The following is a 15,057-nucleotide window of genomic DNA, read 5'->3' as shown; positions in this document are numbered from 1 at the left end:
TACACTCCTAACAGATTGGAATACAAAACAAATATAATAAGAAGTTAAAATAGATAATTAGTTCAAAACTAAACTTTAACAAAAAGTGTTTGCGTAGTAGTGTTTGATTAATAGAGCTTACGTTTTGATCATAAAATTGACTTCCCACAAACTCTAAACTAAGATGGTCGAGTTTAAACTATTTATTTGCCTATTGCAATGTTAAAATTAAGTGAGTGTTGCACTTCTGTCGATGTGTGTTAAATGTTTCAGGTTTTTTTTTTTTTAAAATGTATATTTTGGCACAAATATACATAATCACAACCTTTAAAAGACAACTTTTAAATGACATTAGGCATAACCTGGACTCTAAAAGTGTAAAGTGTTGGTTCTACTGGACCGTAGTGCTGCCTTCTTTACCGTAGACCGGCTCAAGTACCCCTTTTTCTTATTTCTGAATCCAAGTACCCCATTGTAAATAGGAATAAAACAGTATTTAGAGCCTCCTGAATAGACTTATTTCTATAGTTTTTATAATTTCATGTCATCTCCCGCCTGGTGTCGGACCCAGACTGAACCTTGTATTTTCAGTTCATTTCTAATCAAGATAATTTTCATCATTATTATGTTATGTCATTAGGTCCATAAAATACTGCACTGTGCGTCATGGATCAATTTTAGGCCGTTTTATTTTATCTGAGATCACTTTTATCCCTCACACTAAAAATACAACAAAACTATGTTTTATCACAACATAGCCAGAGTTCACCTTATTCTCTCTTAGGAATGTTAATGCATACTTTTATTATTATTATTGACTAATGTCCTGCTTTCTGGTCTTCCTAAATAGAGTATTTCAAGTTTACAATTACTACAGAATTCAGCAGCACATGCCCTGATGAAGATCAGGAGGTGGTAACACATTACACCGATTTTAGAATTGCTGCATTGGCTCTGTGTGTTTCAGGATTGATTTTAAGGTTATCTTACTGGGTTTTAAGTGTCTTAATGGTCTGGGTCTTCTTATCTTTCAGAACTGCTTATACCCTATGAACCTTCTCTTGCCCTGAGGGCCTCGGGCGCTGGTCTTTAAGTAATCACAACAGTTAGTACACGGTGAGGCATCATTCCAGTTTTACGGCCCCTGTAAAATGTTCCATTTTTTATGCCTCGACGCATAGCTAGAACTTTTTGGAAGCTCACATCATGCTTACGCCGTAGCATTCTGCATCTACCTTTTTGCTCATATACACCTTTTGTACATAAAGTCCCAGCACAGCTCCCACACGCATGGGCAAGCACAGGAAAACTGACAGACCACTGAACAAAAAGTTTTTAGGCAACATTGCCAACCAATGCTATGTTGATCGGCTCTTCACAGAATGCTTTCAGTTCGTTTAAATGCTGTGTGGGTTGCAACCATTGTAAAGTGACACATTTAGGCACAAATCCATCTAAAAACAGATACATCACACAGTCTAGTGGGACAAAGAGGTATTACAAGAAAGCTTAAAGCTTAGATTCCAGCACAACCTTTATGTACTTTTGAGCCTTTCTGCCAAATTACTCATATATCATCGGTGGGTAAGTAGGTAGATAATCTTTGTCTATCTTGAAATGGTAGCGGAGGTTTTTCTTCAAGAAAATGCACAACAAATAAATACATATTCAGACCAAAACACATGCACACATTTATGTATTTATTGCATTTACACACTGTGGGCCTGAACTAAGAAGCTGGATAAGTATAGCCGGGATATCCTTCCTTTAACGGGCTTCATTTAACCAAACATTCTCTGTCACAGAGCAACTGTACTACAAAGCTGGTTATAAACACGTTATTTCTATCATATTGTTGAACAGTATAGAATTGATTATGGCATAATTGAAAGCTTTTAAAACAAATACGTAGTTTAAACTGGAAAAGCACTCGGAGAGCGCAGACCTCCGCCAAGCAGCTCATGTAACATGGTAAACTGTGTTACCACAAGCTCAATGTTGACAGTTAGTCATTGACTACCTGTCAACATTGAGCTGTTGACTCTGAGAGAACCTATGACATCAACAAGAAGTTCCACAGCTTGGCGGAGATAATTAAAGTCTAAAATGAAATATCAGCTTTTATTTTGGGTTCATAAATTTAAAAGTCACTGAGTTCAGCCGATGTCTGTGCACTCATTCATTCTTCCAACATCTCCTTCCTCTGTAAACCTCTGCGTGGCGACTCTTGAGGCTCTCCAGCTGTTCCTCCAGGTACTCTGAAGCATCCACAGTGTCCTCAAAGTCCTGTAGTAGAAGCCTGTTCCCCAGCAGGCCCCTTTGCTCCTTCAGCCTCCCGTTGTGCCTGTGTAGGTTGTTGCTCACCTGTTTGGTCTTGCTCAGGTGCTCCCGTCTCCTTTCTACCTCGGCCTCCAGCTCAGCCAGCTGTTTTTTCTTGGTCTGGACCTCCATCTTGCTCCTCTGCAGGTTGTTCTTTGTGTATGAGATGATCTGACACAGAAAGACAAGACCTGATAACTGAGTGAGAGACAGGTTAGAAGAAGACACACAGTCTGGACTCATGCTCGGACCTCCAGGCTAGAGAGAATCTTCTTCTGCAGTTTCGACACTTCCTCGTTTTGCTTCTCCTCGAGCCGTTTCCGCTCCAGCCTCTCAGTCTGCAGCTTCTCAAACTGGATCAGCAAAGGGTCTCTGTCCTTCTCATCGTCATCACCAAGCTCTTCTTCCAGCCTGTGGATCTTCATCTGCAGCTGAATGCTCTTCAAACGCAGTCCGTTCACTTGGTCCTGCTGAAGCTGCTCTGCCATCAGTGCCTTGTGGACTCTGTCCTCAGCAGCTTCTCTGCCAACACGTCTGCTCAGCACGGATACGCACACTTCCCGTTTCAATGCCGCTAACGCTCGCCATTCATCCTCTACCTGAAGACCAACAGCAGGCAATGCCATTAGAAACAAGAAGGATCAACCTGCAGCACTCAGTGACCATTCAAACATCCATCCAATCATCTAAAAATCCATCCATCAATCATTTATCCAAACATCCATCCTTCCAAACATACAGTGCGGCCATTATTTATTCAAACATCCGTCCATCCAGCCATCATCATTTATTCAAACGTCCATCCATCCCATTTATCCTTAATTTTTATCCAAACATCAATCATTTATCTAGACGTCCATTCATCCATCCATCCATTCATCCCATCAATCTTCTATCCAAACATTCATCCATCCATCCCATCTATCCATCCATCGTTTATCCAGACATACAGTATGTTCATCATTTATCCAAACATCCGTCCATCCAGCATCCATCATTTATTCAAACGTCCATCCATCTCATTTATCCTTAATTTTTATCCAAACATCCATCATTTATCCAAGACGTCCATTCATCCATCCATCCATTCATCCCATCTATCCATCAATCTTCTATCCAAACATTCATCCATCCATCCCATCTGTCCATCCATCGTTTATCCAAACATCTGTCCATTCATCCATCCATCATTTATCCAAACGTCCATCATCAATATTCCATCCATCATCCATCTCATCCATCAATCATTTATCCAAACATTCATCCATTCATCCCATCCATCCATCAATCGTTTATCTAAACATCCATCCAAAAGTCTGTCCATCCATCCATCAATTATCCAAACATTTATCAAAGCATCCATCCACCCATCCATCCATCCATATATCAGAAACAGTGTTTCCTCCTTCACACAAATCATTTGAACAGGTTTGTATTATACATACTAACAATAATCCTGTAGTAAAGAGAAAATTTTATCGAATTCATTCATAAAGTATTTTAGTTTCAGATACAACACCACATGTTACCCATTTGACTTTTTAAAGTATTCTAGTGTATCCCCCCCCACATGCAGGGTTTATAATGGTGTGAGGAGGACTTAGTATTCAGATCACAGTGCCTGGCTGTATTAAAGGAGTCATTGATTAGGAGGAGTCATCAGATACTGAGAAAATTGAGGGATCATTCAGAACCCTTTAGTAGGACTATCAATCTTTATTAGTAAATCTGAATTACTGTCTTAGTATAAGATGACATTTTTATGCTTAATCTACTATTTAAGTGTCTCGTGGTGATTTGGATCTGTTGAGGCTGGTGTTTGTGGTCCTTTCGTCGATTGTGGTTTCTTTGTTGACATTTCCCTCATTAGTGTTGTCTTTTGATCAGCTACTTTTGAGAATTTCCTTGTGTCCCCATCTGCGTGCATATTTAGTGTGTTTTTTTTTTTTTTTTTTTTTTTTGCAAGACACAAATAAGCTTGAAGCTTTTGTGTGTGGTTGTATATATTTGTAGCAGAAAAATAGAAAGTCCTCTCTTTTTGGCTATTTTTGTCCTATTTCCTTTTGCTGTGTGTTTATCATGTAATTTGCTCTGCGTGTTTAGTATGTGTTTATTATGTGTTGTTTCTGCATAAATGGTAATGTTGTAAATTAGGGCACTGGTTCTCAACCTTGAAGAACAGTCATGTGGAGACAGGCCCATCTATAAGGGAAAATAAAGGGGAGAGCTTTTTGGGGCCCATCCATAAATGGGCCATCTACATTTGTTTATTTGTACGAGTAAAATCCACTGTTATCCAGGAATTGTATTATAATTTGGGCCATAATATATAGTCATCTTAAAGATGTAAATTCTTGTTTTATTAAGAAATTTAAAAAAAAAAAAAAAAATGGTTAAAATTTGCAAATTAGATTAGCCAAAAATGGACAGAAAGAGTGGTAAAAAGGGTTCAAAGTGTCAATATTGTAGGGCTGGGCAATATATCGAGATTCAAGATATACAGAGTTTTCTGTTTTGAAGATATTTAAAATTACAATATCGCCCTTATCTATATACGTATACATATTTTTATACCTTATTTTGTTTTAAAATACTTGTTTAAGGAGTTGCTACTTTCGCTACTTCTCAGAACAGCATGAAAATCAGTTTGATGGATTGCTGAGTGCGTCCTAACCTTGAACTGTAAAAAGAATGTACAGAACAACCTCATGGGGAAGTGAAGCTTTTATTGTTAGAGCTCCCCCTGCTGACTGGCTGCAGTATAGGTCATAAACCCCACCTCCTCAATGTTTAATGGATGGGATGTGGGTCAAACTGTAAAGTTAAAATACTCATCACATTTTTTTTTTTTCCAAACCTAAACTCTGCTGTGATCATTAGTTATTATCACCTTACATTGCGTTCAAGTGCTCTTTTTTCTGTGAAGTTGGTCTTAAATAAGTTTTTGAGGTTGAAAAATGGGATTTGACGTCATGATTGACAGCCGCAGATCTTGCGTAGCTCTTTTTGTGAATAGCAAAGGCACTTACGTCGTGAAGGAAAGCCGAGACACCATTAAACTTTTCTGTTCAGTTTTTTCGTCGTCTTTGAGCTACTAGTACTAGTACCAACTTCTATGATCTGATCATCTGAACAAGACATTGGTAGAATTTTCAATGGGCAAGATACTTAAGTCCATGGCGTAGCTGGCCTGCGTAACTCATGAGGATCGTACGCTAAATGGGTGGGGCATATGGCCAGGGCTCCTCCAGCCAGACCCTCCTGCGCAGACTCTGGCTCCAAATTTGCAAGATGGAAGCGCCCCTAAGCGCTGTATTTTGGCTTCAAGAACATTGAGTGGGAACAGCCACAGTGCACGCCCACTTGTCCTAGCCCAGACCTTCCCCTATACAAGTCACGCTACAGAACTCACTCACATGTGCTGTCCCTTAGAGGAAAAGAAAACACTAAAGTGGCACATATTGTGCAGCTGTTTGTTAATAAAAGTGGCCGTGTGGCATTTTGCATCAGCAAATCAAACCCAGAATTGTCATTTTGGTCAGACTTAATTTGAAATAAAATTGAGATTTACATTGTATATTGTCATTTTCAGAAAAAATCATGAAATATGGTGAAAAGAGGTTAAAAGTGACAATAACTTATGGTCAACATATGTGGCATTAGGTGGGAAAAGTGGTTGGAAGGGTTTATAAGTGCTGAAAAAATGTCAAGTGGAAACAATGTCTACAAAAGGCATTGGAATTTCTGCCTAGCAACGCCAGTCACCATATATGTTTGGGGGTAAAACAACGTTAACAACGTATTGACTCCCGTTGTAATAGAAAAGGTTTCACCATGCTGAAGAGCTGTTGTGCGTTTGGGTTGCTCGTCCAATGTAAAAAATATTTTTTTATATCACCCCAAAAGAAAAAAAAAAAACATGAAGAAAACACTGGCTTTCCTTCAGAGGATGGATGGGTAAAAACTGGTCTCCAAAAAGTGCTCTTTCATAACCGGTAGGTGAACAGTTATGATCTGAAATGATAATTGAGGATTTTCGGGGCAATTCGGTGGCTTTAGTTTTCATTCTAGATGACAATATGTTGTATTTCTATCCGTTGTGGCTCCGTTATAAAGTACACTGTGATAAATGGCGTGTATGTATTTACTACTGCTACTGCTACTACTACTACTTTACGACTGCTCCCCAGGGATGGGTTAAATCTCAGAGGACAAATTTCAATATATATGTGTAACAACATATATACATGACGAATAAAGGCTTAAAGCCCCAGTTTAATTTAATTGAATCTGTGACATACAGTAAGCCCGACTTCCTGAATAGGAGTAATGTAGCAAAAAAAAAGCATTAAAAGGAGTGAAAATATGACGAGAAAAAGTGATGGAAATAGGTTAAAATATGGCAAGTTTGGTGTCGATGCAGAAAAAGGGTAAAAATATGCAAAAATGGGTAATAACAAAAGTGATTAAACCCGGGGCCGACCTGGTGCAGCCTTTCCTGGGACTGCACCCTCAGCTCCTCGGCCTCCTGCTGGGCCATGTCTGATTCAGCCTGGATCTGCTGCTTCAGCTCACTGAGGACGCTGATGTACTTCTCATAGTGCTGCTGCTGCTGGGCCACAGGCTGATCCTCCTCCAGTCGACTGTCTCCTATAAAGGTAGATATGTTGTAAAATAGGAGAGTCTGTAGAATGTGATGTGAGCTTGTGTATCAAAAATCCACACACATGTGAAATGAATTTCATGTCACAAATGATGGGGAAAAAATGTGAACCTGTAGAGTAAAAAATTAAAACCCAAATATTCACACGTGTGATCTGCATGTGAAGTCACAGAAAAAAAGTCTTTCAGGTACTCGGTTTTGAAACAGACGTCTCGCAAAATGTGTTGCAAAACTCAAGCAGCGCCGATTCACGCGAGAAAACCAGTTTGTGCATCTGTAGCGGCAGATTTGAGATTTTGAGTTGTAACGGGAGAGTTGTTGTTGTAAACGATAATTGGCACAAGTAATAAAAAGAACATGCAAGTAAATGTTGGATTATTTTTCCCCATCATTTGTATGAGGCGCCGATTGTAAAGTTGCGCATGCTGAAATGAACAGCAACTTTTTGCAACATTTAGCAACAAACCACGATTAAAAAACATGTGAATTTTACAAGATTTACAGCAGCAATATTTGTGAAATTTTGATTTCTTTTTTCTCGTAAATGTCAATGTTTAAACAAAATGTAAAATCTCAATCTAAATGTTAAATATTAAATGTAAATGTTAAATCTAAATGTTAAATGTTAAATCTAAATCTAAATGTTAAATGCTGAATCTACATGTTAAATGTAAATGTAAATGTTAAATCTAAATCTAAATGATAAATCTAAATGGTTAATTTGCATATTAGCTAAATATTTAGTTTCACCTGTGACATTTAGGTTTAACACTTAACAATTAGATTTAGATTTAACATTTAGCATTAACATTTAAAATGTAACATTTGGATTTAGATTTAAATACCACATGTTGAATCTATATTAAATGTAAATGTTAAATCTAAATCTAGTTGTTAAATGCTCAATCTAAATGTAAATGTTAACTTTAAATGTAAATGTGAAATGCTGAATCTATGGTGAATTTGCATATTAGCTAAATATTTAGTTTCACCTGTGACATTTAGGTTTAACATTTAACAATTAGATTTTAACATGTACATTTAGATTTAGATGTAACATTTAGCATTTAGATTTAACATTTACATTTAAAATTGACCATTTAGATTTAATATTTAACATTTAGATTTAGATTTCGTATTGACATATTTTTACGAGAAAAAAAAATATAACAAATTTCACAAATATTGCTGTAAACTGGGTCAAATGTAACGTGAAAAATAATAATAATAATTCACATACGTTTTTTTAAACGTGGTTTGTTTGCCAAATGTTGCTGTTTATTTTAGGATACTTAACTTTATAATCTGCACTCCATTCATTTGTGACATGAAATTAACTTTCACGTGTGTGGGGATTTTTTATACACAAGCTCACATCAACTTCTACAAGCTCTCCCATCAACATATCTACCTTCATACTCACCTCCATTCTTCTTACAGAGATACTCTGCCAGCTTCCTCTGCTGTCTGCTGCTGTGCTGGATGGCCTTCTCTCTCTGCTCCTGGAGCTGTTGGAGAACCTGTAAGTACTCCTCAAGGTTGAGGTCTTCTGTCTCCTCCTCGGATGCTCCTCCTCCTCCTCCTCCTTCCTCCTGGTTTTCTGCTTCAGGTGTATCCAGATTTAGTCTGGACGTTTCCTGGTTGTAGCTGCTGTTAATCTCAAAAACAACACTGTCTTCAAGAGGAAGTAGTGTCTTATCTGTGACTTCATCCATCTTCACTCCGTCATCATCAGACGTGAGGACGATGCTGGTGGTCACTTTCTCATCAAAAAGCTCTTCTTTACCAGCTTCCATACTGACAGTATGTTCTGATGCCTCTAATTCATTGGCTCCATCATTGTTCATTTGCTTTGTTATAAAGTCCACTTCTGAGGTGCCTCTTACACTGTCTTCTAAGTTTCCCGTCTCTGTGTCCATTGTTTAAAAAACACAATAATCCCTTGTTGAACGGTAGACTTTATTCCGCTGTAACAAGCGTACACCTCTGTCCTCAACCAAACACTGGGCTTGTTTCAGTTGTCACGGTAACGGGGCTCTCCACCCCATAGACTGTGCAAATCAGCCAATCAGAGAGCGCGTTGAGCCAAGCTGATTATTAGTACAACTGGCTGTGAGATCCAAGAGCGCATGCGCGGACCTCTTGCCGCCGCCGCCGACAACAAGAAGCAGCAGCAGCCGCAGCCGCCAACATGGCCGACCTGGGGAAGAAGTACTGCGTGAACTGCCTCGCAGACGTGACCAACCTCCGGCTTCGCTGCACCGACTGCCCGGATATTGAACTGTGTCCGGAGTGCTTCTCGGCCGGTGCAGAAATCGGTAACCATCGGCGGTGGCACGGCTACCAGCAGGTGGACGGTGGTCGCTTTTCACTGTGGGGTCCCGAAGCGGAGGGAGGATGGACGAGCAGGGAAGAGCAGTCGCTGCTCGATGCTATCGAGCAGTATGGCTTTGGAAACTGGGTACATTTCTTTTAATGTTCTTTTACTCGTCACATCAGTAAAGTTGGTTTAAGAAGGTGTTAGTGAAAGCAATATACGTGTTGCATATTGTTTGTGAAACAGTACTATGTAAAGGGCTACAAACTAAAGCTAAACTAGTAAATGCATTTGGAGCAAACTAATTCATGTCGGTATTTAAAGGTATTGCTCAGCAGTTACAGAGTTGATGTTTCTTATGTGCAAATTCACAATTTAATTAAACAAAAAATGTCTTATGAACTCTCAAAAAAAACAGAAATACACTTTTTAATCATTTGTTTACTGCTCTTTAGTAAAGGAAACCCTCTTAGAAACACTCCCTCTACTGTGTTATTTACATGTTTAGTTTCACTGAGAACAATTAGGCACTGATTGTATTAACTCCTCTGATACTCAACTATTCAGCAGACCGTCTGCTTCACTGTACATGGCTATTATGAGTCACAGATAATAATTTAAATCATGTTCATGTTACTGATTTTAACATGCAGCAAAGCTAGAAAAGTACAGTAGAAATATATACAGTCTTAGTTGTGTAGAAAATGTGGGGAAATAAATATCAATTTGTGGTGTTCTGATACAACTTTTTCACTTCTGATACTGACAATGAAGCCACGGGTGTTTAGTCCGATATATCGATACGACATTTGCACGAATCACACATACTTTTATGACTTGTTTTGTTGTGTGGAATGTTAGAAAATGCTTGATCACATGGTATTTAATATTACTCAGTTTGAGTAATAATTACTCAAACAGCGAACAGCAGTCGGCAACAGTAGGTATGAGAAAAACCAATGGGTTGGATACATTTTAACTTTAAAAAATAAGAATATTCTACAACTGAATAAAATAAAAAAAATTAGGACCCACTGAAAAATAACTTCAATAAAAACAAATCCTGTCTGAGAAGTTTTAGCTGCAGGCAGAATAATCTGATATCAAATTGAGACAACCTTGTAAAAAAAAATGCAGTTATTTATGTTTTTTTTTTTCATTTAGTGCTTATAAAATATGTTGACTTCACGTTCCATGATTATATTTTCAGACATATTTGGAATCCACCTTCTGCTATAGCTAAATTTCAGAATAAAAAATATTATGAATATTAACATGACAATTATTTAAGCACTTTTGTTGTAGGTGTAAAGAGTTTTTTTCTTTAGGCTATCAGGTTTTCTTCAGTGTGTTTTTGCTATTTTTCATTGATGAATCAGATTTTTCATTCACTTTGAAGAAGTATTAATGGAACGGTGGTTAAGACTTTCAAACATTCCAATAACTGTACCAGTGTGGATGTCTTTAAATCCTCAGTAAATGTATTATTATTATTGTCATTGTTATTATTATTTTCATTATTATTACAGCACATTGAGCTTGTCAGTCAATAGCTGTTTCCATTACAGTTTTTTGCAAAAGCAATATTTCTAAATGTCAACAAACTATAATTGCGCTTTGAACGTGTTTCTGTTGGAGGTTGTTTTGGAGCCTCGTAACCCCCGTGAAATTTCATCCCGCAGAAAGGTGGAAACTGAAATACTCCGCCCTTATCATACTCCGCATTCCTTTGTTTGCCATCTAATGTAACGGTAATAACTTTAAAGCATAATGCTAAGAAATGTCTCGGGTTTCCTATCGTCCACACGTACTGCGCCATGTTTTCCCGGACAGAAGTGGTCATGTGACCAGGTACGTCACTTCATGCGTTGTGTAAATTTGGAAAAAAGTATTTCTGGGGTTTGAGATATATTTCAACATCAAAATGTTTGAAAAACTTCCATGAAAGCATAGGGCTGCACGATGTGCCACGATGTCACGATTAAATTAACCAAATCATTGGCAATATTTACATTTAAAATAGGGATCTGCACTCTGTAACAGTATATTTTATTACAGATGTACATTTTAAATTATTGGGTTCCATCCATCCTGACCCGCTTGTTCCCTTCTTTTTCAGGGTCACCTATCTCCAGCGCTCCTTGGGCATTAAGGGGACTGGACAGTGCGTTCCGCAATAAATTATTGGGTTAATTACAAAAAAATGAAAAATAATTATTATTATAATTCAATTTTAAAGCTTAGCATTGCACTGTAAACTGTACACATATTGTTTGTTTAAAAGTATGGCAATAAAAACACAGATTTTTCCCTAATATGATAAATAATTGTGATTACAATATTGATCAAAATAATCGTGATTATCATTTTGGCCATAATCGTGCAGCTCTATTAAAGCATAAACGTCTTTTAGTGATATTTCAGTATTTTTTTTTTTTTTTTTTTCAAAATTCAGGAGTTTCCATTTCACTGTTTAGATTTTGTGCATTTCCAAAGGTAATGGAAACGCAGCTAATGACATCATTTTCTCTGCAAGGTCACACTTTATTTTGGAATGTTACATTAATCCCAAGCACGTGCTAATGTAAAGACATCAAGATGTGTTGAAGATGACAGACTTTTCTTTTCATTGTTGCTAAATTCTTGTTTTGTGTTTCAGGAGGACATGGCTGCTCACGTCGGAGCGTCTCGAACTCCTCAGGAAGTCATGGAGCACTATGTCACCATGTACATCCATGGAAACCTGGGAAAGGCCTGCATTTCGGACAGCATTCCCAACCGTGTGACGGACCACACGTGTCCTAGCGGAGGGCCTCTGTCGCCCAGCCTCACCACGCCCCTCCCCCCGCTTGACATCAGCCTGGCAGAGCAGCAGCAGCTCGGTTACATGCCATTCCGAGACGACTACGAGATAGAGTACGATCAGGACGCCGAGAAACTCATCAGTGGTCTGTCCGTCAACTACGATGACGAGGACGTAGAGATTGACATGAAACGCGCTCACGTGGATATGTATGTGCGAAAACTCCGAGAACGCCAGCGGCGGAAGAACTTCGCCAGAGACTACAACCTCGTGCCAACTTTTCTTGGTCGAGACAAGAAGGACAAGGAGAAGGAAAAGCCTGGAGCGCTGGGCGGTGCTGGTGTTTCAGCAGGTGTGGGCGGCCCAGGGGCCGGGGCAGGTACAGTCGGGTCAGGGTCCACCACGGTGGCAGGGATGGGGACCGTTTCCAGTGCCCCTAAAAGAAAGATCACTAAGGAGGAGAAGGAGCAGCGGGTGAGGCTGCGCGGGCTCTGCCAATTCATGGCCCATCGGGAATTTGAAGAATTTTTTGAGAACATGCACAAAGAGCGGGTCCTGAGGGCCAAGGTGCGCGAGCTACAGCGTTACCGCCGTAACGGCATCGGGCGCCTAGAGGAGTCCGCCGAATACGAAGCTGCTCGACACAAACGGGAGAAACGCAAAGAGAACAAAAGCGTGATCAACTCCAAACGGAGCAGCTCGGGTGGCGGAGGCCTTGGCTCCGGGATGGGACTCGGGGGCGGAGCTGGAGGTGGGGCTGCTGGAGGAATGGGGGCTGGGGGCGGGATCAAGGAAGAAGGTAAAGATGGAGAGTTTGCGGCCATTGAGAACCTGGCGGGCTTTGAGCTGCTGTCCGACAGGGAGAAGGTTCTGTGCAACTCTCTCAACCTCAGCCCGGCGCGATACCTGACTGTGAAAACCATCATCATCAAAGACCACCTACAGAAGAGGCAGGGCATCCCCGCCAAGAGCCGGTTACCCAGTTACCTGGACAAGGTCCTCAAGAAGCGCATTCTTACTTTCCTCACAGAGAGTGGCTGGATATCCAGAGACGCTGCTTAGTCGTGGGATAGAAACTTCAGCTTTCACTCTTTCATTTCATTCAACTCACTTATATATTTGTACATTTCTCAGTCTATTTTCACAGCAGGCCTAGCAACAGGATCAAGGCCATATCTTTGTGTTTGTAAAGTCATAGAGTGAAACATGTCGGTGTTCTGATGCCCTATCCCTTGTTTTTAGGGGTATTACTATTATTCAAGCATTGAACTCACAACTTTTTTGCAGCTTTGCCTTTTTTCTTGTAGCAGAACACCAGCAGTGAGACTAAACAACAGTATTGATGTGAGTTAGCATTCAGGTCCAGGTTAAAACACTGAGTAAGAGCTGCTGCTGCTAACTCATCGGTTTCATCAGCAGCTAGAAACAGGAGGAAAAAGGTGTTTTTTAAAGGGATGCAAAATAACTTTGGAACTGTAGTGACATGGCCTCTCCACAAGATGGCTAATCTCCTTGTTCTTTAGAATGTCACTGGTCAGTTTATAGCGTCCTATTAAGACAAGATCTCGTATTTTTTTCTCCAGATTCATTAAAAAAACAGCTTTGGTTTAACTACTTTTCATTATCTGTACACCAAAGAGTGTAGTTAGCTGTTAAATGAACCTTTCCCACTCAAATGAAATCATATTTACAGCCAAACGTTTCCAGATCTTGAAAAGGTGACATGATTTAGAGCGAATCGAAATCTTTCTGTGGTTGACATTCTGCGTAAAGTAGAAGAAATGTATTAAATGACAAAGGTTCAAGCTGTTTTTTTTAAAGTGTATACAGGAAGAAATAGCCAGCATATTATTAATATATATTTCTGCCTGTTCAGGGTCTACCTGAGCTCCACGTACCTTGGAATAGGCTCCAGTGTACCCAGTTTACATGTTGAAATATCAACAAGAAACATGAAAGTCACTTTTTAATCCAACTTTACACTAAAACGTACGTCTTCCCTCTGAACATTGTGACTTAAATCCTGAAACTTGAATATTTTTTTTGTACCTTTTTCTATTGCTCCAACCCCCCCTCCCCTCTTCCACTGTGTATTTTTAAAGCATGAATTTATCAATGAGAAATGAACTCATTCAATGTGCTGATTCAGCATTTTCTGTCACCAAGATGTAAATATTTTTGTAATTAAAAAAAAAAAAAACAAGGAAAGTCTAATTTCCAATCTATGAAATGTACAGTATTTTGTGTTTATAAAAGAGTTTGATACATTTTGTAATAAAATGAGAGGGTTATGAAATGACTGAAGGTGGTTGTGGAATGGCATGCTGTAGATTAGCCTTCAGAGTTGTCCGTCTTCTTTGCTGTTTAATGTTGCACAGGAGGAGATGTGTGTGTGTGGAGTTGTATTAAAGTGCAGATATTTTATGAAGCTTCTGGAGTTCAGCTGTCTCTTTAATGCATTTTGTTCAATGTCAAGTGACGAACTATGGAAAACACGACACATTGCATTGTGGGATTGGGAACCCCGTAGGAAAAATTTCCTGACAGATTTAGCAAGGCTAGGATAAATCTGCTGACAGAAGACGTAGAATCTTTTTGTTTTTGTAGTTTTTCCACAACTTAAATTAAATGCCTCATGTTATCATGCTAAATTTACCACACGAGGTTAGACTGCGATGTTTGTTACATTTCCAATTTTAAAAAGTGTTTTGACTTTATTGTTACCGTGATTTCTTGTGTTTCTTTGCCAGAAAAGGAAGACAGTGATTCCCTAGATTACATTTTTCTTCCTGTTTGTTTATGGTGTTTCCTGTGATGTGACATCGCTCAGTGTAAACAAAAAATATCCCAAGTGTGTGCATGCGTCATTTTGGAGTAATTTGGTGTTTTAATTTTAAGATTTCGGCTCCCTCTCGGTATTGAGCGCACGGAGTCAACTTCCTCCTCCGTCTCCATGACTGTGTGCGCGGCACCATA

At 39.2% G+C, this 15,057-nt stretch overlaps 2 protein-coding genes across 2 annotated transcripts; one reads left to right on the top strand and one right to left on the bottom strand.

The window, feature by feature from the left end:
* Nucleotides 1-2,004: 2,004 nt before the first annotated feature.
* cfap184 (cilia and flagella associated protein 184) lies at nt 2,005-9,126 on the bottom strand. Its single transcript, XM_028475142.1, has 4 exons — nt 8,385-9,126; nt 6,782-6,948; nt 2,550-2,897; nt 2,005-2,469 (listed from the first exon to the last, which is right to left on the bottom strand). Exons 1-4 carry the CDS (start codon nt 8,878-8,880, stop codon nt 2,155-2,157), a joined length of 1,326 nt encoding a protein of 441 aa, XP_028330943.1. The 5' UTR covers nt 8,881-9,126; the 3' UTR covers nt 2,005-2,154.
* On the top strand, nt 9,077-14,510 carry tada2b (transcriptional adaptor 2B). Its single transcript, XM_028475141.1, has 2 exons — nt 9,077-9,422; nt 11,938-14,510. The coding sequence occupies exons 1-2, from the start codon at nt 9,153-9,155 to the stop codon at nt 13,141-13,143; spliced, it is 1,476 nt and encodes a 491-aa protein (XP_028330942.1). The 5' UTR covers nt 9,077-9,152; the 3' UTR covers nt 13,144-14,510.
* Nucleotides 14,511-15,057: the final 547 nt, after the last annotated feature.

Source organism: Gouania willdenowi, chromosome 18, assembly GCF_900634775.1.
Source record: "Gouania willdenowi chromosome 18, fGouWil2.1, whole genome shotgun sequence".
Classification (NCBI taxonomy): domain Eukaryota; kingdom Metazoa; phylum Chordata; class Actinopteri; order Blenniiformes; family Gobiesocidae; genus Gouania; species Gouania willdenowi.
This window is presented reverse-complemented; position numbering and strand designations above follow the sequence as displayed.

Excerpts from the sequence above, each read along its gene's own strand:
- cfap184 (XM_028475142.1), bottom strand. The coding sequence starts at position 8,880 with ATGGACACAGAGACGGGAAACTTAGAAGACAGTGTAAGAGGCACCTCA. Across the intron at positions 6,949-8,384 it reads TCTCTGTAAGAAGAATGGAG|GAGACAGTCGACTGGAGGAG; the intron begins GTGAGTATGAAG and ends CTACCTTTATAG. Across the intron at positions 2,470-2,549 it reads AGATTCTCTCTAGCCTGGAG|ATCATCTCATACACAAAGAA; the intron begins GTCCGAGCATGA and ends TTTCTGTGTCAG.
- tada2b (XM_028475141.1), top strand. The coding sequence starts at position 9,153 with ATGGCCGACCTGGGGAAGAAGTACTGCGTGAACTGCCTCGCAGACGTG. Across the intron at positions 9,423-11,937 it reads AGTATGGCTTTGGAAACTGG|GAGGACATGGCTGCTCACGT; the intron begins GTACATTTCTTT and ends TTTGTGTTTCAG.